The sequence below is a fragment of the Phaethon aethereus genome, assembly GCF_964289735.1.
Source record: "Phaethon aethereus genome assembly, chromosome: 2".
Lineage (NCBI taxonomy): Eukaryota > Metazoa > Chordata > Aves > Phaethontiformes > Phaethontidae > Phaethon > Phaethon aethereus.
In genome coordinates this window covers 116,192,270-116,216,563 of record NC_138582.1, presented here as the reverse complement: position 1 = coordinate 116,216,563, position 24,294 = coordinate 116,192,270, and the positions used below count along the sequence as shown (strand labels likewise).

Genomic DNA, 24,294 nt, shown 5'->3' with positions numbered 1-24,294 from the left:
TGTGTGACATTCGGACTGGATGCCTTGTTTACCTAGTAGTGTTGTGCATGACCTCATGTGCTAGCTTGACCAAGTCCAAACAGCTTCTCTACCCTTGATCACATGCAGTCCAGAACTGACATCCTCATATTAGCATATAAACCTCTTTGTCACCAGGGATTCAAATAAACAATAATACAGTGAACAGATTAAGGATGAAACTGCAAACAACTGTGGCATGGAGGCAAATTCACGGGGCATACAGTAAATAAAAGGAAAGAGGAAAGCCCAAGTGAAATACTTCATATATTTTAAGCCCACATCTTTTATCACCCATTCCATCGCAAAACTATGCAATCAAGGAGATTTCCGGTTTGAGTTTGGGGAAGTTTTTTTGTTTTGCAGGGTTTTGGGTTTTGTTTTACTAGCTGTTACTTCAGGATAGCAGTGAAAGATCATGACCCCATTTCCACTCCTCCAGAGTCTGGCAGGGCTCTCTTTGATGTTTCTAATGTCATGTAGCCTTGTGGATCATATCACCTTTCCCATGAAAGCACAGGGATTATCTTTCTCCACTACGTTGTATTCTCCCTTACATGAACAAACGACACTTCCTGCTATTCTTCCAACTGTGAAAAATAGCTGCTTATATGGTATAGAAAGCCAGTAGCCTTGTTTGTTAACCAGCTGGGTTTGCTTTAAGTTGTTGATATTTTTAAACATACTTACTTGCTTATAAAAATCAAATTTCCCAGGAATTTTCCAGAAAAATAGTTCTTACCTTTGCATTCCCAACATAAGCTAGAAATGCTACAATAAATTAAATAGCTTCCTGGGCACATGTAGCTCTTTAATGAATTGTGTAGTACAAAAAAAAAATACAACAAAGCTAGTGTGAAAGAAATTGTTATTGGGTTAAGATAAAGGCATATGGCTCCTTTTCATCCAAACTCAATACATTAAAGCCTAACCAGATGTGCTCATTTTAGAAAGACCATAATTAGTAAACTCACAGACATATTTTCTAAGTAACGGTAATCTCACAGGTTTACATTTTCTTTAACGAGCTTTTCCACAGCAGAAAGCAAAGATTGTTCCAGAAACAAAAAAACATGGAAGATATCTCGTCTCTTCCCAGAGATCCACAAAACTTAACAGGACAGAATTTCCTCCTTGCTGGTCCCTTTATTTATTTTATTTTCTCTCAACAGCCATGCATAAAATGTTGATAAAGTCAAAGGATGAATTTTATCTCCCGTTCTCACAGTTTTTAGGTACAAAGCAGCTTCCTGGAAAAGTTTATACATTTAGGGATGTCTGGACCTGCTGGATTCTCAAAACAAGAGAGTCCCAAGTGACATCCATTGAATTTAGGTCACACTCATCTATGGGAATATGTCCTTCAGTAAGGAGGATAAGTGCTTGTAAGGCATTTGTGGTTTAAAAGATAAATCTCCTTCCTACATAATACTAAAATCCATTCTATAAATTTCTTCACCAAGAAGAAAACTATTGTGCTTACTTTGCAAACAGAATGGCACCTCGGTGACATTTCTTCAACAACAGCTGCCAAGCAAAGATAACTACAGTACTAGCAGACCCTGGACAAAGTGTTTGTCAGAGGAAGAAAAGACTCTTTCCATGTCCCAGCATGTCTGGAAAGCACTCTCTATACCCCTAGGACCACGATACATGTGAAATTAAGTTATCTCACTGCTATTTTCAAGTCCAGATGAAATACAGGGTGCTCTTCAAACCCGAGAGCCCAACTGCTTCAGGACAGACCCACATCATCCTGCCATTCCCATGCAGATTGCATCAGCAGCCCCTTGTGCAGTCAGATCTTACACAAAACTAAACACCGAACCTGCTGCTCCTGCCAAAACTTAGCCTCCAACAAAACTTTGCCTCCTTATTTTGCATATAACAAGTGTAGCAACAAACTATGCCAAAGAAGAAAGAAATACCCCGCAAATGTGCCTGATCAAAAGTAAATAAAATACATATTCCTGGCACCAGGTCTTGAAGGCCTGATGGTGCTCAGACTGACAAATCATGCCAAGTAAGAAGTTCTGAGCTTTCACACAAAAAAGTTCATCCACCTGTCAGGAAAACAAAGAACATCTGAAGCCAAGCAACACCACTTTAATTGGTTGAATATTAAAAAAAAAAGAAAAAAAAAAGAGTGGAATTGCAGCAACACCAATGTAAGTAAGGACAGGAATGAACTGACCTTCACATACGCTAGGTAGTGCTCGCACTTTTCCTGCATGTATGACAGTTGTAACTTCTCTGTGATCTGCCCCGCTGTCTCTCCTGAAGTCACAAAGTAAACTCTGGGTTGCTGGCTCTTTTCTTTCTTTGCCACATCAGCAGTCAAGTTATAATTCAGACCTGTTTTAAAAAGGAAGAAGAAAACAAAGGATGTCAGTGAACAATAGTTATTTTCTAGCCACCTATCAATGGATCCTGTTGCCCCCGGAGCATGTGTGCTTGAAGAAAGGTCAACTGTTGCAGGCCCTCAATCAATCACTAAGTTTCCTGTGGTTGCACAAAACCAAATCCAATTACTAATGTACTCCCAGGTTTCATGTCACTCAGTTCCCCAGCCCATCCTTTCCCATAGGAAATGATGCATAAAAATACATCTAGACACACATACTTCATTAAAAAGAAAGAAACAAGAGATGCTTAAACTGTGTTGCTAACATAAAAAGCAACAACATGACACAAACAACAACAGCAACCTCAAGCTTTGTTTTCCTTCTAGAACAGCAGAAACCATGCAAATGTCAACCAGGATGTGGCACTTCCTGACAATTAGTTTTGCTGATTTGCAGTCATCTTTGCATTTAGACCTTAACTAGAGGTCCCTACCTTGCACTCAGTATCCTCCCTCCTAGCTGTTACACATCCCTAGCAGTTTATAGAAGACATACCCAAAAACTAATGAGCTGTATCTCTGTAAATCCTGTTTCCTGCTGTTCTGCAGGATAGGTAGCTTAACACAATTGGTTGGTTTGTGACTGGATGCATCTGTGTCCAAAAAACCACTTTATTTGTTACCTGAAGTAGTTGTACAGTGATTGAATAATCCAAGCTGACTGGTCCTTTCCTCTTGGCAAATGCAACAACAACAGGAGCAAACAAACTGCAACAGAAGCATGAACGCTTGTTCTGCTGCTTTCTACAAACAAGGGAAACACTGACTGTGAGCTCCTTTCATCATCACAGACCACAGCCTGTACTGATTTCCGCCGTTATCAAGGCAATAATGGGAATACCATGCGACTGGCTCACTATAAATGGCTTAATTAGTTGATAAGGTTTGTAAACAACAGCCAGCACCAGCTCCTGTGCTGATTCATTACATACGTAGCGTGCTTGCCGAATTATTGCTTTGTCTTTTATTTATGTTTTAAGTCCTAAATGATTGGTACCAGATAATATGCTCCCCATAAATGTAAATTTTTTGTAAGCCACAGTTTTATAAACAATCAGTGTAAATGTAACACATTCCTGGAGTGAGGTCTTCTATACCAAATTTCAGCAAGGGGTCTTTTCTGGGTTTTTATTTAGTTTTGTGGTGGTGGGGTTTTTTTAATCAACGAAAATCCTAATCTCTCTAAATTAACACTGCAGCCAATGCTACCACTTCCAAACATTTCTGCACCAAAATTTCACTACTTTGAAGAATTTATGTAATGATATTGTAAAACTTTGTGCAACAGTCTCTGTCAACATTCATAATTCACATAATTCAAAGCGATCTCACTTTCATTTGTGGAGTGCATTCTGATAAAAAGCTCACTCACAAGTTCACATAAAGCAACCAGAAACATACCCTAGGTAGTAAGAAAAGCCACAGCTGAGGAATCAGCCTAACTACCATCACAGAGCTCCACCTGAACTTTTTTTGCTTGCTTTTGGCAGAATAACTTGCTGAGAAGGAAAATGCCTTGAAAGTGTTTCAAACTCTGACAAGCTGAGCACCAAAAACTCTCACTGAAGTGGTGTTTGCTCAGTCCCACTGAAGAGCACCACCTGAACAGGAACACAAAGGTTAGCCTGTTTAAAATCCCAGCAGTCTTTTAACTTTTTTTTTCTTTTCTAAAGCGTGCACATCCCACACTCATCCCCAGTTGTCTCCCTTCCTCTTTCAAGACCTCACATGCATGCATGCATGCTGAGAGCTACACCAGCGTCACTAGAATAAAGACAAAAAAACCCATTAGCAAACCCAGGCTCTGCACAGGCAGAGGCAAAAAGCTCTGCGGGGAGACGCAGCCCTCTTCAAAGGAGGAACACCAAAGGAAGGCAGGGCTGCAGAGCTTGCAGGGGCGCCTGGGGAGGCTCGGAGGCTCTCCGAAAGAAGGGCGACGTATTACTGACGCTGAACAATTCCTCACTGCAGGCACAGAGACGCGTCCCAACGCAAGCCCCGTAGCAGGCCTCTGAGCAAAGCAACCCTAGCTACCGTCTCTCCGAAACAGCAGTGGATGTTTTCAATCAAGCAGCACAGTTCCCATCCTCCCCTCCGCTTCCCCTTTATTTTGACAACTTGTTTCTATGTTATATCCAATGATGTCACATCAGTGGAAAAACTGAAATATCATGAGTAAGGTTTTTTCTTTCCCCCCTCCCCAGCTTCATTGCTTCCAAAAAGCAGCCGGGGTGGGAAGATAACTAGCCAAACTTAGCACTGCTGGTGATGTAAGTTCCTCCTGCTCATTCCAGTAGATCGGGAGGCAAGGTTTCACTAGCGAATTAACTCTTCAGGTAATGCCTTCAAATAGTTGTCCAGCAGCTTTAAGCACATCTGGTTACAAATGTTTCTGGGGATCTGCCCGCCCAATTTCAAACGATCAAAATAAAACTCTGGCATGGATCTGATGAGCTCAGATGAAGGGCTTGATTTATCTAATGACTATTCCTTTTCCATGAGCAAAGTTAAATGCCTAAAAGCTTCAGTAACAACTCCGTCTGAGAAATTTTTGGTCATACCTGCAAGAGGACCACCAGCCAGCAGACCAGGCAAGTTACTCCAGCCAGTAACAGACAAACAAAGTAAATGGCAGAAGGCATTTTATAATGGATTTTTACCCTAAGTGGCATGTACATACTCATGAAGCAAGAGTTGCCCCCTCACAGGGCTGAAGGCAGTGTGGAAGCAGAGAGGAGTGAGGCAAAACTGCCAGAAACTGGGCAGCAGTATGCTGTGAGCCAAAACGGGAATAGCAGCTGGCTGTGCTAATGGAGGGGTTACACACCTCGAGCTGCCGCGCATCCCTTTGTTGCCCACTCAGATGATGCTACAGCACACAAAAAGCAAGCAGCAAAATGCTCAGCAGGAATAAGCACATCCGTAACTGCTTGTTAAACTACTAGCTATAGTACTGATTCACAGAGGGCGGGGCGGTGGGGGGGAGACAACACGTGGAAAAGATGAAGAACTTACTAAATAATAACAAAAAGCCACTGGAAGAGGAATGTGCTGCTTTGCCTTCTCTACCAGTAATAATGAGGAGAAAATGATTCATGAACTTCGCTTGCAAAGAACATTCATAATGAAAGTATTAAAAAAAATTGCCCTCGCAAATGACAACATACGTAGGACATTACCCCCATCCTCTCCCAAAAAGCTCTCCTTTTCCCCTTACTTCAAACTTTGTTTCAAATCCTTTCTCATAGTGTTGTCCCTAGCTTCTAAGTAGGGAGCCATCCTCACTGCTCCGGGCGTACGCTGAACAATACATTCCTACAGCATCCCTGCTTCTGAGGCATTCAGAGGGTAGCCCTGTCTTACGCCTGCATCCAAGCGGACAGGAAAAATGAAAGACAGAGAGAACCAAACTACAGCAGGATACAGAGAAGAAGAGTGTCCACTTTCATCAGGTTTTGGATCAGTCGTGTTTCTTCAGACCTAGAAATGTATCCAAATAGAGCAAAAATGTCAAGCAACCCATTATCCCACACTAAATCTCACACCAGTCTTTCAGGCAACAGTATTTAGGACATGAAGACTACCCTAGAAATGGATCAACACACAAGCAGTGCACACCCGAAGTGAACTATAAGAGAAACTTTGAAGAAGTTTCTAATGCATCTGCCTAACTCTGGCCGAGTGCCCAAAGCCCTTCATTTCATAGCCACTTAATTCGCCTAACTCTTACCCTGGCACTATTATTACTATTGTAGTTGCTATTATTGTTGAGGAAATTATCAGAGTGTGGGCACAAGTTTATTTCCATTCTCCTACAGGGGTGAGTGCAGAACCAGTCCTTGATACCCAGAGATGCCAGCAGCCTCTGTTTTCTTGTCCTGGTCACCCAGAAGCACATGGTCTGAACAGCCTGAAGTCTGCTCATCCAGGCTAAGAAAGGCCTTTCTGTCACCCCTGCTTTTCCTGCAGATACAGAGACCCCAGGAGACAAAGCAATGGCCCCTCAAGTGATGGAGGAACAGCCTGAGTGAGATTCCGAGGTGGAAGAGTGAAAACTTAAAGTGCTGTATTTCTCACATGTCCAAGATGTACCAGAGGCTGTGTCTGGCGGTGGGCGTACAATTAGATGCTCAGCTCTCCAGCAAGCATGGAGGCAGAGCACAGGGTCAGACAATGCCTGGCACACAGTGCAGAGCACATGCTTCACTTGGGCGTGGCTCTTTGCTCAGAAAAAAACATTTTAGCAATGAAATTACTTTAAATATTTGAAGCAATGAAATGAAGCTTGACTTCCTGAACATTGTGTAGTAGGTGACCAACTTCAGCTGCCAAAAAGCAAGAGCAACATCCAGCTTTTCAGCAGTAAGCAGCAGTCTTGAGTGTCCGTGCTGACAAGCCTTAGGAGAGCTTAGGCGTTCCCGGTCAGCACTGTGTTCTCGCCGTCTGACTTCACAGACCGCCCCCAGACACCCAAAAATGAGATGATCCCAACACTTTTGGCCACAAAACTTTGACATAGCATTTCAACACCTCCATATGCCTTTCAGAGTGCAAACTGGACAACAATGTACTTACAGAGATACTCTGTTTTTTTCCCCCCACATTTAACCACGCAGGAGAGGAACCATTGCAATATTTCCATGAATTGTTCCACTCTTTGTTAATTGATACTCTTCAACTGCAACATAATTAAAATGGCCTGACTGTTAGATTACAAACTGAGAGCTTATTTGAGATATTTTATCCAAATCACATCCTCAAGGGGTTTTATACAGTCAGATAGTTCTGGCTGCAGGAACCGGCTGTTTTCAAGACAAATCACTTTGCTAGAAGCATTGTATAAAAGGACAATGGTTGGAAGTTTTATAACTGTCTACTTAATAGTAAAAAAATTCCTTGTAATGAGATGGATGTTACTCGCCAAAGAAGATGCACATGTGCTTTCACCACAATAAATCATCAGGAGTACAGTTTGTATGACAACAGAGAGGAATTCAGCTGGCTCTTACAAGACATGATGAAGCAGGAAGATCAGTCTTTTGCAAACAAGGGGAACAGATATTTAGATTGGAAAAAAAGGCAGTTACTTCTTAGCCACAGGTCCAGAGATATGAAATTAAAGCAAAGGTAACATTTTAAACAATACCCCCAGGAACATAAGAAAACCTAAATACTCAGAAAATCTATTCAGTGATTTTCAGAAAGGAATTAACACCCCTGGAGCACTCAGAGATAAGTGTTTTCTTAACTGACAGAGTAGCAGGCAGTACAAAAAATACCTCATCAAAGCATGTATTTGTCTGCTGAGGGACATCATTCACAGGGAAGGAAAAAGTGCAAAAATAGAAACTGAAGTCTCAGTTGCATCTATATGTTAGAATCCAGAGGAATCTTAAATTTAGTAACTTCACTTTTTTGAGCTGTTCAGGTGACAAAGTGTCAAGCTGCAGAGAGCAACTTCAACAAGCAGCTTGTAGTTCTCACTCCATGTGAATGTCTGGAAAAGTAGCAAGAAGCCTTTTTCTTGTCCGACTCATTTAAAATCCAGATACTGCAGCAAGCTCTGCATACTGGGACACACAGATGCAACACTCACCCTTCTCAATTAGTGGTTCAGAAAGGCTGGGGCACAAAGCAGGAGAAGGCACTGCTTCCCCCAGCTCCTCACCAGACCCACTGCAGAGACGCAGCACACTGCAAGTCCTATGCCACTCCTGAAGCATGCGAAGGTAAAACATCATGGCTGAACTAAACAAACCCACACCTTACAATATTTAGAAATGTTCTATCTATGCCATATCACTTCACACAGTATCTGAGACTTGTAAACAGTGGGCTGTGGAAGACCTAAGTAATACTTTAATGCAGCCAAGACATAAAGGCTTGCACAACTACATACCTTACACAATTCCATTCACCCAAGAAACTCTGTGTGTTTTACAGAGACTAACTAGCCTGGAAGATATTCTTGCCGTCCGTAAAATATTGGGCTATTTATATTCCTTTTACAGACAGGTAAACTGATACACAGAAAAGGATTTGCTCACTTCCAGTAAGAACTCAGATTTATAGGGCTCTGTTTCAAGAGCTTCTTGGAGACTTTCAAAAACTATTAACCCAGAGCAAATCACACCTGCTTTCTGATAACACTGGTAGAGGATATGGATTATAGAAATGTGTTATCAAGAGGTAAACAGGGAATATGAATTTACACAGCATCAACTGCTTCTGTGTCCTCTGTCCTTGCAGTAAGCCCAAGAACACATTTCCCTCCATTCACTGAGGAAGAAACTGCCCCAGTATTACATCAGCCTCATCAGAAGGTAAAAACAAACCCAAGGAAGTTCCCAGGGAGCCTCCAACTTTCTAGAATTGTATAGCCCAGCTCACCTCAAAACAATTTATTTCACATAAAAGCTCTGTTACCGACTCCAAAGGGAGCCCTCAACTCCAGGTCAAACTGCTAGCATGCCCCCGGCCAGGGCTGGTGCAGGTACCTTACCTATTTCTCCAGGAACACGTTTGCCACTGAAGTGAAAGCATGCTGTGACATTGAGGCAGTTCACTGGCTGCAAGCCGTCATGGCACTGAGGAGCTGTGATATTGATGGATGCGGGCAGGAAAATGGAGATGTCCATGGTAATGACAGGCCTGGATCTGGAGGTCAACAAAGAAGTGGAATTGAGTGATCATTCAGAGGGAAGTTCTTAGTCAAAGGAAAATAAAGTAAATTTGGTAAACTGCACAATTTCAAGCAGACATGAAAAATAAGAGAGTGCATTCAAACTGTAACATAAATTAGCATTTGACCTAGCTGGCAAGGACTACTAGTGTCTGAATGAAAACCATAGCATCAACTTGAAGTTCAGTGCTCAAATACAAACTGCAGGCAGGCAGCTGGGGAAACTGATTAATATATGATAATAATAATCTCCAGCAAAAGTTGCATAAAGCCTTCCTGATGACTGAAGAGGATAAAAAACATTAGCACAACGGCAACCAAGAACAACAAGCTCAGGCAAGTGAGACTGCTTGCTAAGCAGTCTGTATGGTCAGGAACAGGTAGGTCTTAGGCTTCCAGACAATGGTCTACAGTCAAATTTGTGACCTGAAAGTCAAAGAGCGAGCACGGGGCTAGGAGATGGATTCATACATAATTTTTCTGACAGTACAAGAGGGACAACAGACCCACAGACTCCATGTTTTCTGGAAGAGGGAACATTTGGCTAATTCCTCCCAGCGAATGGTAAGGTTGAATACTTTTTTCATGCTGTTGAACTCTGTTTCAGGACTTACCCGGTACAGTGTGAATGAAAGCTTCTACCCTTGCAACTCTGGCACCACGTTATTGCTATGACTATTCCCAGCTGAAGACGACCTTGGCCAGAATTGCAAAGCAAGCTGAGTGCCATTAGGGCCCAGGTGGGTCTCCTTTCTCACACAACTAAGCCCCACCAGCTTGGTTGGGAAAAGCAGCCCAGAAACCCAAGCTCTGCTGAGCCACCCCCAGCACAGGACTTCAGCCCAAAAATTCATTGAGTGTTATTCTTCGTGGTTTCAATTCTGTACATGTTCAATATGAACATATTCTTCCAAAACCAACTCTAGCAGTAAAAAAATGTGCAGCAACCAGCAGATTCACTTCTAAGGTATTCCCAGCAGCCATGCAAGGCCAGACCACGTAAGCAAATCACTTCAGGACTCTCACTCCACAAGCCACTTAATCTAGAGGCAGGGGAGATGGGGGAGAAGAGAGCAGGGATTGTGGTTACACCTAATTCATATCGACTGGAACAAGCTTCACATCAATCTCCAAGACAGCTGCTCAGACTTTTTTACCACAGCCTGAAATAACAGTGCAAGTTCTTTTGAGGTGGAGGATGAAGATAAATGCTAACCCTAGAAATATATACAGTAATGCAGGGAAAAGGGAAAAGAGAGAAAAAAGAGTGAGCTTCCCAGGATCATTTCACACTTTGGAAAAAAACTGTTTCCAAATGCTTGCGGAAACATAAAAGAGTAAATGCTATAATTGATTTAGAAAAATATTTCTCCTAGGAAAAAAAAAAATTCTCCAGCCATGATGCACTATGTGATTTTTCCTTAACGTTAACTCACTGGGTTATTCACTGGGAAAAAAAGCAAAAACCAATGCATCTGTCAAACAGCCATACGCACACGCGAGCAATACAGCAATGACGATCTGCTCCAAGTCACCACAGCTTCCACTAAAGCCTTTAATATCACTGGGCAAAACATTTGTTGGTTTTGGCCAAAGGACTTCACAAAGGCTTCTGGAAGGGTAAGGAGGAAAAAAAAAAGCTGATTTCTTTATCCTAACCTGAATCTAAACAACAAGAGGGACACGCGGTAAATTGGCAGTAGCAGCAATTAATCAGTCTGCCCACAAAGTCAGTAATGCACTAATCTCCTGCAAAATGCACAGGCAGTGACTGAACATGTGGACAGAAGTCACCATGCTGTTGCAACGTATGTTGTTTTAAACATCACAGCAAGCCTTTCATATTGCCCTTCCCGGCCCTGCAAGTAACAACAATGCAGGAGAAAAATGCAGTTTTCTTCCTATCGGTTTCAGAGGTGCAGGGCTGCAAGATCCCATCCGGAGCATGGGACACCTTTTCACAGAAGCAACAATTGGCTTCCCCTGCACACATGATGAAGGAACAGAAAACTCTTCACAAGACTTGACTACTGGCCATGCTGATCATCAAGAGCATTTCTTCTCCCCTCTCCTTTTTTCTTTATGTTTTGTTCAATTGATTCAAATGGCAACATAGCCAAGTTTTTCCTGCCTTGAACAGGAAGGAGGCTGGCACATCCATTCTTCAGCTCCACCATTTGTCTTGCCAGTCTCACCACATCCCTGTATCTTTCATTAAGATGCAGGAGTCCCTAGTGATATCTAGGTATTGACAGGATTTTTCTATTAAATATTAACAAGTAGAACAATGAAGCTACTGGCAAAATTCAAACTTCCTATTCTCTTCCGCAGGTCTGTGCATCTCAAGCCTGCTCCTACTCTAACTCTCCACCTGCAAATTTGGTAGACCAAGCTGTCACACCTCTCCATCAGATGAAAAAAAAAATTGCACTTAATTCATACATTCGACAACAGCAGCCCAAATCCTGTGTGTATTGCAAACATCTCCGTATTTCATTTCCCTGAAGACTCTTATTTCATTCTGCGTCCCATTATAACTTGCAAAATTACATCCTGGCATCATACACAGCTGGCTTTTTGCTCAACTGCATTCCCTTAAATCATAATTTATTTACTTTATGCAAATGTAAGAACAATAAAAGGCCCTCTCGCACATTCAGAGTAACCTTTCTAAAAAGGCATTAAGACACAACACATCTCCTTCTGGCCTTAATCCTTTGTATTGTTCATAGCCCTGGGAGTCCTACATATTGTCATTCCTCACTATGCTGTTTAAATTAGATTTTGCATTCCATGTCTAAGGTTCTGCTTAAAAAGTAATCCAGCTTGCTGCTTCTGACCACAGTAAACTAGGGAGAAAATCGAAGTGGTGGAAGACTTAGGCCACATAAGATATAAACAGAAAACAGACACAAAAAGAAAGCAACAGCTGATGAAAAAAGACATTGATCTCACCTCAGAAGTACCACATTGTCTGACAAGAAGGCTCCAACAGTCATATCTGAAATTTTTGTAACATTGAGACAGTTACAAAGGAGGCACAAAATTCAGTTCTCTCAAGTCAGTTGGTAAATTATGGAGCATATATCTAAAAAAAGCATTTTTCTGACTTTAATTAGCCAGCTGGTCCCTTCAAATATCATTATGTCATTAAGTATTATAACTGGAGGATTATGTCTGTGACATTACTTCACTTCTACTTCATTGTTTGGTTTTTATTATTACCTACTTTTTTCCTTTTTTAAGATTGTCCTCATGACTGAGCAGCTTCCAGGCGACTTACAATCTTGGCCATATACTGAAATCCTCTGCTTTAATATCTCAATCCTTCGTCATGACTGCCCAAACACCTGAATCAAGCAATTGGCTCAAATTCTTTTCAGGAGCTTCGAATAACGGAGGGAAATGGGAAGAAAACGTTCAGCTTCGCTGGCCTCCTGCAATCGCAGGAACCAGCAACCTGGAAATGACCAGCTCCGCTGTTTTGTCAGCCTGTTGCTGCATTTCCCCAGTGCTCTCACTGCCAGAGTAGCAGACGTACCTGGATAACCATTGCCATCCATATCGACTCCCCCTGATATGGACTGGCCGAACATCCGCAGCATCGGGTTTATCGTTTGCCCAGACAGCTTCTGCAGCGGAAAACACACGTGAAATCAGTCAGTAACACAAAGAAATCTCGGAGGGGGGAAGGAAAACCCAAAAAATCCTCTTCAAGTCTGATTTTCATGGTCACTGGGGCTCTTTTCCATGGGCTGGGAGTGCTGCACATCTGCAGGCTCGCACTTCACCCACGCAGCCCCGAGCAGGAAGGCTGCCGACTGCAGGAAGCCCTTCTGCTCTGGGCTAGGAGGAGGCCAGTGTTGACTTGGATTAAAAAACACACCTGCGTTACAACCCTGCTGCAGACCCAAACAAAATACAGAACACATCAAACAGATTTCTCGGGGTGGGGGGGAAATTCAACTGCACCCTAGAGATTTTCTCTTTTTTTTTTTCCCCTCATTACCTTCATTTCTGTAAATAAAAGTTTTAAGTGGCATCTTAACAAAATTAATGATTGAAACAGAAAATCCTGTACAACCATTTCTTTTCGCAAAGTTTGCCAGCATACTCAAAGTCAAAATGATTAATTTTCATCCCACTTAGAAATTCTGGTTTCCATCAGCTATTATGCAGTATTTTGTGTCAGTTTGAAAGCTGTATCTCATTTCTGTCTCCCCAATGCAAGGATTAATTAACTTCTAACATAGCTTCTTTTTTTTTAATTAACACAAAAGCTTTCTCTAAACAGTTTGAATTGTAAATGCCTTTGTCTGAAGCAAATTAATATATCAAAATCTCATTTTCAAAGGCAATCAGATGTCTCCCAGCTCTCACTCATTATGCTAGGCCACCAATGCAAGACCTGAACTCAAACCAACATCTGACTGCAGAAGCTACAGACAAAAGAAACCTATCCCACGAAGTAATTTCGAGACTGTTGGTGGTGCTTCACAGCTTGTGACATGCGACCAGCTTTTCCTGGCCCTCCCATAAAAGGACACAATACTGGACAAAAGGTCAGGCAGGAAATTCAGGGGAAAAAAGACAATTTGAGGGCAAGAAAGATATCCTGCAGTCCTGTCAGCCAGTTTAAAGAGAAATCAGTGTTCCACCATGTACTGATCTCCTTCTCCTACTCATGGGCAGATAAGATTAAGACAACTGGAAGTAACTTCCTCCCCACATTACACTTGCATCATATTTTTGGGAGGTCCCAGTTAGGGTGGTAAATCCTGCCTGCAAACATCCCAGAGGACATCTGCAGGCTATTACAGCCTAGAAGGCAGAGGTATAATGCTGCTCTGTTCATAAGTGCCATGAATGAAAACAGCAGGCCACAAAGCCAATTAAGCTGCTTCTGCTCATAGCCACCACTAAAGCTGCTGAAGGGACATGAGGGAACGACATTGATCAGCAATTTAAAAGAAAAGAGGGGGGGGGGAGCTAACAAAATGAAAAGGGTGAAAACATACACCCTCCGGGCCCCCCCTCCACCTCTCAGCTTATTTAAAAAAGGAAATCCAGGGCATTAAGATGGCTCAGGGGTATAGTAATAAGACACAAAAAGTCTTTCACCTCTGGGTTCAAATCCAGGGCAGGTAGGTAAAGAGCTGAAGTTGTTACACAGCTTTTTTGGTTGCACACAGGAGATGAACTGGTGATGTGTCTGGTGCCCTGCAGCAGACACTGGGAAACTGCACAGAGACACTGACCATAAACGGTGCCCCCTCAGCTGCCTCAGGACATGGGACAATGATAGGAATGGTATCAAGAGTCAATGACCATGGTACCCTGACACCCTCTTGGGCTAGACTTTGTCCCACTGACCAAGCAGAGAGGCACGCGCCACGTCTGCTGGCCTTGCTCCCATGGGGAGGGAGAGATCGCAAGCAGCATGTTTTGCTTCTCACCCTGCTCATCTGGTCTCTTTCAAAAATGTTAAATTTTCTCATGAATAACCAGAAAAAAACCCCAAAAAACTGATCCTTTTCAGCAAGAGCTGGTAAGCTCCAAGCTTTTGAATGGCCAGAGAAGAACTTCCCAACCAGTGGCTGTCAACAAGAAATGGGCAAAATCCTCCACATGCCACACATTAGTCCATTTTAGAAGTATCCATAAAGAGTCATTTAACTTCCTTTTTTCTAAAAAGCAGTGCATGGCATGTACATGGTAAAAGGAAGAAGGACTAAACTTCTACAGTCTGTTAGAAGAGCCTCCAATATAACCACTAAACTCTTTTAATTCTGCTTAAACTGATTTACTGTGAAGGATCCCACCCAGCAACAAAACAAAACAGCCAGAACTTCAAACACACAGAGGGAGGGAAGATTCAGGCTCTCTCAAAAAAAGAAATGTGCTAGACAGAGACTAGGGGACACATGTTGGGCAGCATGAGCATAAATTTATCTTCTCTATTGCCTGGCTACAGTAGCTAAATTGCACAGTGTCATCTCTGCACAAGATGCTATAGCATACCCCAGTTGAGTTTTTACTTCATAATAATGGTCGGGGGAATGGCAGCTAAGAACAGCCTTGTGACGTATTGTCACGTTGCAAGATGAGAGTCAACAACATGGGTAAAGAGGCTTCTGCAGTGAACAAAAGAAAACTTAGTACCTCTTCCTCCTTGCTAAGCCTGCTTCTGCAGGAAGAAAGAGCAACCTCCCAGCTCTCAACTGGCCTCTCCATAATTTGTATGCTCAGCCTCTCCAAGGTTTTCATTTCTCCTCTGCAGCACTACTATCTCTAAAAACTGACATTCAAACCCAAGACTTCGTTCATTTCAAGAAGGAAACTACAGCTGATAACTCTAACAAAAGACAGTGAAAAATACCTCCTTATGAACGTAATTTTACTCTACAGCATAGATATGGACAAACTTTGGGAGAAGCCATTTTCAAACAAGGACTGAGAAAAAGATGTAGAGCTATGATAAGGCTACCTATAAGGGGACCCCTAAGTATGGTTTATTTCTGCAGGCCCCAGGAAAGTCACTTCAGATAGGCATCATAAACAATAGTGTCACATACCATAGAGTACTGAGGTACAATACCATTGGCATCCCCATGATAAATGTACACTGCTCCTACATAGTTATCCTCCTTGGGTGCCCCAATGGCAACATCTGTAAAACAGTACAAATTATAAGCATTTCACAATCCATTCCATTAATCCAGCTTTTTCATAATTTTAGAAGCCAGCTATCCATAGGAAAATAGCTCCTCATGACAAAAATGATCAGCAGTTCATGTCAACCTGGCTAGAAGAATTTGTTTGATTTAATGAAGAGCTCATGTTAAGCTAAACTCAAAAAAATACACAAATGTAGATGAATTTGTACATGCCTATGGCTATTTTGTGCCTAATCAGAAACATGTGCTTTTTGTGAAAATGTGTGTTTATTAACCAGCAACCATGCCCAGAAAGTTAATTTAGAATACTTTCTTATCAAAATCTCCAATCCAGAGGAACATCAGCTTTGTGAACCAGGACAGCACTGGAAAAACATTTATTGTAGCACCACATTATGTTTGCTTGAAAATCCAAGGCTCCAAAATGAGGCTGGGTATATTAAATGGATAGGCAGGAAGGAAAAAAGGCTGCTAAGGGTGCAACTCCAATTAAATTTGATTAAATTTGAAAACTCCTGCAGAAAGAGTGATCCCCACCTCCCATTCTCCTCTCCTAGTTGAATCTAGTGAATGCACAGCTGCTAAAATTAAAGTCTTCCTGATGGCTTCATATCCACAGACTGATCCAAGTCACTCTGCAGTCTCTCCTTCACCACACCTCACCCACAAGCAGCAGCAAGAACGCACCAATGCATGTCCAAGTGCAGAGGAAGAACATGCGCACCATTTGTGAAGGCAACATGCAATGAGATTGGGTTAGACTTAATGGGATACAGTGCTCTGAGCAGCCTGGAAGAAATAAATACAGGCACACACTGAGTAAGCCAGCCTTTGTTTGGAAGTCCTCCATCTGTGCTGCCAGAAATCAGGGCAGAAAAGGTGTCAACAAAACTGGAAAGGCTTGAAGACATAAAGAAAAGAAATTACATACATAAAGAAGAAAGACAGGTTTCTGTTTTGTTCAGGGCATGGGTATCTAAAGCCTTTCATAAACCATACAGGGAAGAAGAAAATGCAACAAGGAAAGCAAAGCAATGTTAATGAGATTGGAGTGTGAGCTGTGTGGACATGGACACGGACTAAACACACATCAAGGACAATCAGCTACAAAAGCTTTAGCAGGCAAAGCCTACAAAAGCACATTTATCCTTAGCATGAGCCCAGGTGCTGGCTGGGTCCGGAGGAGCAATGGATGCCACATGCACCAAGCCATGGAAGGAGAGCAGCAGTGCTGTCAGCCCTGCGGCCCAGGAAGAAATCACACCGACCTGGGAAGCCATCATCATCAATGTCACCGAGGGCAGCCATGCTCTCCCCAAAGTGCGCGTTGTAGGCACCATCACCATCCAGGACAAGCTGCTCTTCCAGCACTCCCTAGCAAGCAGGAAATAAAACAGGGTCAGGGAAATGGTGCCAGCCCTGGATGAGGCAAGCCTTCCCCATGGGAGACACCCACACACTGTGGTAAGCACCTGGGCCAGGGCTGCAGCCTGACTCTCACTCTCACTGCACATGAATCACCTGGGCGCTAGAAATTTAATTTATTTGGGTTTTTAACCTTCAGCCTTTGGCGGGGGGAAGGGGAGGCAAGAAGGAGCGCATGAGTGGTATAACTAAAAAGCTAAATTAACTACATGATAACTCAATGATGTAACTAAATGCAGTCACAGGGCTTGGTGAGCTCATGAAAGTTTCCAGATGCCTAAAATGTAACAGTCCAGAGCTTGCTCTACTGGCAGATTACATACAAAGACTGAAATCCTCAGTCCAAGCTTATTCAGCTAAACTCCAGTGAGTTAAGGAGAATTTTCCCCTAAGCAAAGAACATTTCAGGAACTGGATTTGAAAACTTCTTAAGTATTGGACAGAAGGATTAAAGCAAAGTCCCTAAAAAGCCTTCTGAAATGAAGAATAAGGAAAGAAACTTAAGGAAATAAAGAGACAGAGAAAAATTCAGAATAAAGTAGCTTTGTACTCCTATGCCGTGAGAAGCCTTATATGGATTTGGTATTTCTTGGCCACCCACTTTCTGGTCAAATGCATAAGCTTGAGTTTCTTGCAGTCTTCCCTCAAGGGAAAAGGAACATTTCCACAAGAAAACAAAATTTAGTTACGCAATCCAACTCTGTACCCACCTCAAGGGTTGTTTTGTTTTGTTTTTGCTTCCTTTGTGAATGAGAGTAAACTGCCCTCTGGAACATGCAATAAAATCTTTTTTTTTGGCTGCGGGGAGTTGCTGACTTTAAGAAAATCCCACATAATGAAATTGAAACACAACAGAGAGGAGACAGGCAGGCCTGTGTGTGTGACTCATTTCTTTGCAGTCCTCACAGGAAAGGGCAAAAGAGGAGCATATTAAATCTAGCATCAGTATGCATGCTTGTATTCTAATGCAGTTTTCTCTGATCCACTGCAACAAGCTCTTAAGCAATGGTGCTTGCAAAATGAAACAGTTTAAAATTACCAAACTCTAAAATAAAACCCACAATCCTGCAAGCCACTGCTCCTGCACATAATTCTTGCTGCAGGAGTATAAGAAATTCGTACTAGCTTCTTGACTGTTTCATAAAAGATAAAAACGAACTCATGTAGGCTCTCACTGTGAGCAGGAAATGTTAGATATTATCTGCTTGCCATTCTGGACCCTATCCTGAGGACTCAGCAGCGATATAAGAAGTAGGACAGCCTGTGGATCAAACTGCCAAAGTAAAGCTCATTTAAAGGAGTGATAATAGAAAATAAAATTACACCAAAAGCAATTCTGAAGTCTCCCAAATGCCTCCTATAGGACTCGGGGTGAATGTTAAGTCTAGAATAAACAAACTCCATACACTAAAGTTTACAAAATACTGATGAAGCAAATGAATTTCATTTTAGTCCATAACAACTCCTATGCTGAGACAGCAGGTTTAGGACTTGAATATTAAATACATAAAAATAGGTGAACAACCACTGTTTTCCTATAAATACAACATAAGAATGATCTTGTTTTGCTGATGCAAGAAAGTTTATACTTTTCCAAGAGTGCTGTTGGGTCATGTCAAAGCCAACAGTACCAACTGATAAGAACTTCCCACTAGAGACTATATATGCGCCATAATGTTGATATAAAGTGAATTCAGTGTCTGGCTTCTCTTCACAAGGACTCCCAAACCCTCAGACATTTTTGTTCTGATGTGTAGGTCACAGTGACCACCCAAAACACAAAGGAAAACTCAGTCAAAGCTGCTCTTACTTGGTTTTGGCATCAAATTCATGTAAAGCCACAAACACCACCAAGTTTCATCATAAAACCAGAAACTTTCCCAGACCTCCTCGAAAGATTCACAGCTCTATGATGAATGTGGGCTGGTGTCTGGGTAATCATGATACCAGATGAGTTTTCCATGCCTTCATGCTCTGCTAGAAACATCCAGAGCCCCACTATTTGAGACATTGAGTTTCACCATGCAGTGCTGGAAGGGCATTAGCATTACCCCACCCAAACCCACACCCTCATCCCTTACCAAGTCATCTCCTGTACATACTCACGTTTCCTCTGTTGATATAGACTGTGACTTGACCCTCATCTCTGATCTCAGAAAACATAGGTGCTCCGACCAGCAGGTCTGACAACCCGTCAGAGTTCAGATCAACTGCACATAAGGAGGAGCCAAAGTAAGAGCCCATCTGTAACCAAGCCGAGTCACAACAAAGCATTCAGTATCTGCCCACACACAGGAGGAAATCATTTAGGCGTGTTGGTTTTTTTTTTAATTTCAAATGATGACTTGCTGCTTTATCACTCACAAGCACTCCTACAGAGAAAGCTTAGGGGATAATTCTGGCAGGAATTAAACACTTTACTGTAACAGTGCATCAGCTCGGATGTTTCGCCAACAGAATAAAGTTTATAACCCGGGACATGCTTAAGTGAGACACCTAAAGAGCCTTCTTAGACTAGCTTTCACTTGTCAAATATTTAAAACCAGGAAGGGGTGAAGTAAGTTTCTCAAACCAAGACTTGGCTAATGATTAATCATGCCCTGTGCCAGACTTCCTAAAGAGAGTTGAAGTTGGGTACCACAGAAATAAAGAAAAGAAAAAAGAGGCAAAAGGTAGGGTATCCATGAGAAGAGGCATCTAAAATTACCTCTTGGTTGTGGACTATCTTCCCCTGCTCTATTTGTATCAGTCATCTTCAAATAGCAGTACTGGTTGTGGGTTTTGATCATAGCCTTTCCTCTCATGTACAGGTAGGTGAGTTGACACAGAAAGAAGACTTTCAATAAAAGCTTTCCAGCTGATACACAAAAAACCTAAGCCACTTTCAACCTCCAGTTATTATTGCCTGATAAAACTAAATTGCTTAAATTTAAGAAATACATTCATTTCATTATATGATTTTTCATATGGGTTAACATTAAATGTTAACAATCTCTCAACCGGCACCCACATTATGAATTTCAAAACACATTTAAACACAAAAAGGAAACCAAAAGCAAGAATCATATTTCAACCTCATTTCATGCACTTCTGCTAAGGTACCACAAGGCATAGTCTTTGAGACCAACTACAAACCATGGTCTCAAAATTAAAAGCAACTTCCACAGGAAAATTGGAAAGATACCACTTTTTATTTGAAATTGAGAGCTGTTTACACACTGGGAAAAATTGAGGTTACAGAAATAATTATTTAGGTTAAAAAGAATGAATCACATTTCTCGCATGTTTTTACATTCCTCACTGCAGATCTCTGACCCACTGCCTTCCACACCAGTTTAGATGCATGAGCCTGAACTACTGGGCATGCTAAGAGATGGGCAGCAGCAACTCTATTCTATGCAGTCCGTAAGATTTAAAAGCTACTAAATATATATAGTGGGGTAAGTTAAGGATAGAGTTTCAGTTTGTAATACAGATTTTTGTGTTTGTGTGGGTTTAAGGTCAGACCTCAAACATCACTTGATTCTAGTTATTTTGTAGCTTAAGTTCCCTTGTGGATTTTTTATTTGTTTATTTTTTTAATCCACTAAGGTTTTAAAACAAATTTCTCATGGGTAAGGAGCGAAAGTTATGAAAAGCATTTCACTATGTATTCAGGCAGTTTTCAGGGAAAGGCTGTTATTTACTTAACTACAACATGGTACATCTGCAGCGTGGGTGAGTTCATGGTGCTGCGAGAACCTGAAGTTTGTGCACTTAACATTTGTAACAAGGCACCGCATTTTCCTTTTTCTTGTCTGCATTTGATTTCCTAGTTCAGCATCCAGCAGTAAAAAAGAGAAGGAAGAAACTGGCCTGCTTTTAATGTCTGTCTAACAAGAATGTCAGAGCAATGAACTTCCGCACCACTGGGAAGGACGCAGCATTTTGTGAGAGCTCATTTCCAGGCAGTGCTCACTGCTGAGCATGTCTGGTTATATTTCAATCAAAAAACAAAGAAAGAGTGATTTAGGACAGCCTTCTCTTTAAAATAAAATTCTCATTTGGATTTTAGAGAATTTGTATAAAACAGATCCTAATGGGAAAGGAGGAGATGACAGCCTAGAAGTAAATGGGATGTAAATACTTGATTAGTTACGTTACATAGAAGAATAAAGCAATTAAATTGAAAAAGGAAAGTTTTTGGCTGAGATCTGGAAACTTCCTGATAGCTCTGTTTATTAGGCTGAGGAATAGTTCTCCAGGAGCACATCCTTAGGGACATTTAAAAATCAACAGGGAAAAAAATTAACAGGAAGCAATCAAACACAGGAGATGCCCTGGATGAACTGGGAGGTCTTTTCCTTTCAAGGTGTCTGCAATTCTGCTAGTACAGAGAAAGACAAATTTTGGAGAGGCCCTAAAATACAAGTCACACCATCACATTCATCCTTGCAGTTTTCCCCTATTCCAGACATGTTTTTAAAGACTGCAACTGATTTTGTTGGGAAAAAATAGCAAAACATGCTAGCACTCTCAACTTGATGATACAGTCAAACACTTTAGAACCTTCTGAGGCTGGCCGGTCTTCCTAGAGCCAGAAGCCACCAATAACCTTTTTCTTCTGTAATTCCCCTCCTTCCAGGAGAATGCTGACAGCCCCAGGTAACGGGTATTGTTTCCTCACTGCATTATTCTCAAATAAGACATCTTTTTATTGTTACCTATAGTTAGACATACTGTCCATTTCATTTCTCCTGCAACACATCTCCAGCAAGCCCCCACCAAAGAACACAAGCTGTTCCTCACTCAAACACAACACCACACAGGGAGAGCTAGATCTCACCAGCATGCACTAAATTTCGGGGGCAGGGAGGAGTGGTTCAGCTCTAAGACACCAGTCCTAACAGCAAAATGCAGGACTGATTCGTGGTGGGAAGGGGGAAATCATCATCTCCTGAAGCAACGAAGCCGCTTCCCTACAAAGCAGCATAACTCTAACACCCACGCCCGCCTTGTCACAGCAGGACACAGAAAAACAGATTGGGGCTTTGTGTATTCAACTAAGCTCCAGGCTACCCATGTTGCCCAGTAACATCTACTAAGAGGAAATCCCAGCATCTAGGCTCACCTGGTGCCCCATGTCCCACATCTCAGAAGACACTGCTACAGTTGCATAAGGCTAAAGAGAACCATTAGTACAATCTTCAGCAAGACCTTTCATTTCAGTCACCTGCGCATTGAGCAGACATTGCAGTCATGACTGCTACAGAAGAAAGGGCATACTGCCAGTCTGTACAACAGGTTTAGCTCTTCTGGGAGGATAAGAAAAAAGAGAATTTGCTTGACAACTCATGAAGCAGTGGAATGAAAATAATGCTCTGAGATGACCCTGCCATTATTTCCCCCTTCTCTACCCCTTAAAAAAAAACACACATACATAAAAGCTCACCTTTTTTCCTGAAGCCTGGAAAATCTTTACTAGAGAGCCTGATCGTCTGTCTGTTCTGAAAATATAAACCTGAAAAGTGAAAAAAGAGAAAAGTTAACCAACATTAACTATGAAGCACATAATGGTACAGCATTGGCGCTTTCTAAGTAATACCTAAACCATGTTCATGGCCACGGCTATTGCCAAGATCGAATTTCTTGACCACTTTATTGCCCAGCCTTCTTTTAAAAGACAAAACATGTAATTCCCCATCTTCCTGATGAATCACAGGCCTCCTATCATGAGAAATGCTTGAATAGTATCTTGTCTCCTACTTTTTTGGTGTGCATGTGCACATGTGAGTATTTAAAAGCACCTAGTAAAGGAACTTTCCAACGCTCAAACAAGCGGCATCTGGAGACTGCCTGGAAACGAGCGGGGCAAAAGGCTGAGAAGGCATAACCCTGCTGCCCTTCCCTTATCCAGCCTTCCCTTCTCAAGGACACATGCCTGCACATACTGCACCGCAAACTTCATGATGTGTTAGCAAAGGTCAGAGTAGAAATCCCAATTGGACCACCCAAGACATTTGCACTGTTTCTGTCTGAAACAATCTGCAAACCAGAAAACTATTCAAACATAGTTCACTCATTGCTCGTTTCCACAGGAGAAACTGTTTAACCAGGAACTCTTGGGGATAGAAGTATTGATACAAGTTCAGTAACAGATCTTGCACCAGAATTTAAGACCTAAAATGCCTGGCTTGTAGAAATGGACTCCCTTTGGCAGAAAGGCTAGCTCGGTCAGCCTTTGAGACTCCTCCACCGTTTGACGGGCTCCCGCCTAGCAGGTGCTCACGCAGTTTGCAGGACAGAGGATCCCTTACTTCCAAGGTCCCGTGGCGGAGCCAAGCACTTGACATAGTTGAATATGTGATGAGTTATTAATAGGTGGTAAGACAAAGTTCAAAGCTGTTTTCACATGAGAACACAGCACAGATTTACTGAGGACAATTGCTCTAGATATAAAGGACTCCCTAGGTTTTGAAGTGGCATGTTTAGCAGTGAGAGCATGTTGCCAGGTGTCATGACTCCAAACTCAGTCTTAACTAATGACACTCTTGGTGACTTTGGAGAAATGACTCAGTCTTAGTAAGTGTCTTGGCTTTACCTTCAGTGAAAAGGATGTGACAATGCTAATCACTTTCTATCAGGGAAGTGGAAAGGATTAGCTTATTAGAGAGTGTGGAAAGCACAACAGAACTGCGTCCTGTACTCAACACCTCTTACCGCCCCTTTGTCATGCGTTCCTGCTACCCACATCCCATGCCAAGGGAGAATAACAGGAGCTTTTGCAACTAGAGCAGTAGTCTTTAAATTACACGGATCTCATGTTAACAGATGTTTTTTTCCCCTCTCCTTGTACAGAAATTAAATCTGTTCCACAGAGAAAACAGGTTGGAAGGAAGGTGCATTGGAGCAGCTGTAACAGAGTACCTAGGATAAGGAGACTATGTCTTTCCCACACGCATGTCCTCTCAGTAGCAACGGCACTGCTACTATCTCCCATATGTCCCAGTCATGCCAGATCAGGTATATATACCAAGTTCATCCTTTACTTTTGCTCCATTTTCCCCGCTTGTGCTGCTACCCCCTGGTACATGGTTACTGCCAAAAAT

The 24,294-nt window shown here is 42.1% G+C and overlaps 1 protein-coding gene across 1 annotated transcript in view; it reads right to left on the bottom strand.

The window, feature by feature from the left end:
* ITGA9 (integrin subunit alpha 9) overlaps positions 1–24,294 on the bottom strand; it is a gene marked incomplete at its 3' end in the record, with an annotated part of 228,236 nt that overhangs the window by 172,929 nt on the left and 31,013 nt on the right. The window contains exons 8-15 of the mRNA XM_081996300.1: positions 22,638–22,706; positions 19,313–19,450; positions 17,050–17,155; positions 15,680–15,774; positions 12,646–12,736; positions 12,060–12,105; positions 8,925–9,079; positions 2,213–2,373 (exon numbers count right to left, since the gene is read on the bottom strand). Of these exons, the coding sequence (XP_081852426.1) occupies positions 2,213–2,373; positions 8,925–9,079; positions 12,060–12,105; positions 12,646–12,736; positions 15,680–15,774; positions 17,050–17,155; positions 19,313–19,450; positions 22,638–22,706 (861 nt within the window). The remainder of the gene's footprint in view (positions 1–2,212; positions 2,374–8,924; positions 9,080–12,059; positions 12,106–12,645; positions 12,737–15,679; positions 15,775–17,049; positions 17,156–19,312; positions 19,451–22,637; positions 22,707–24,294) is intronic.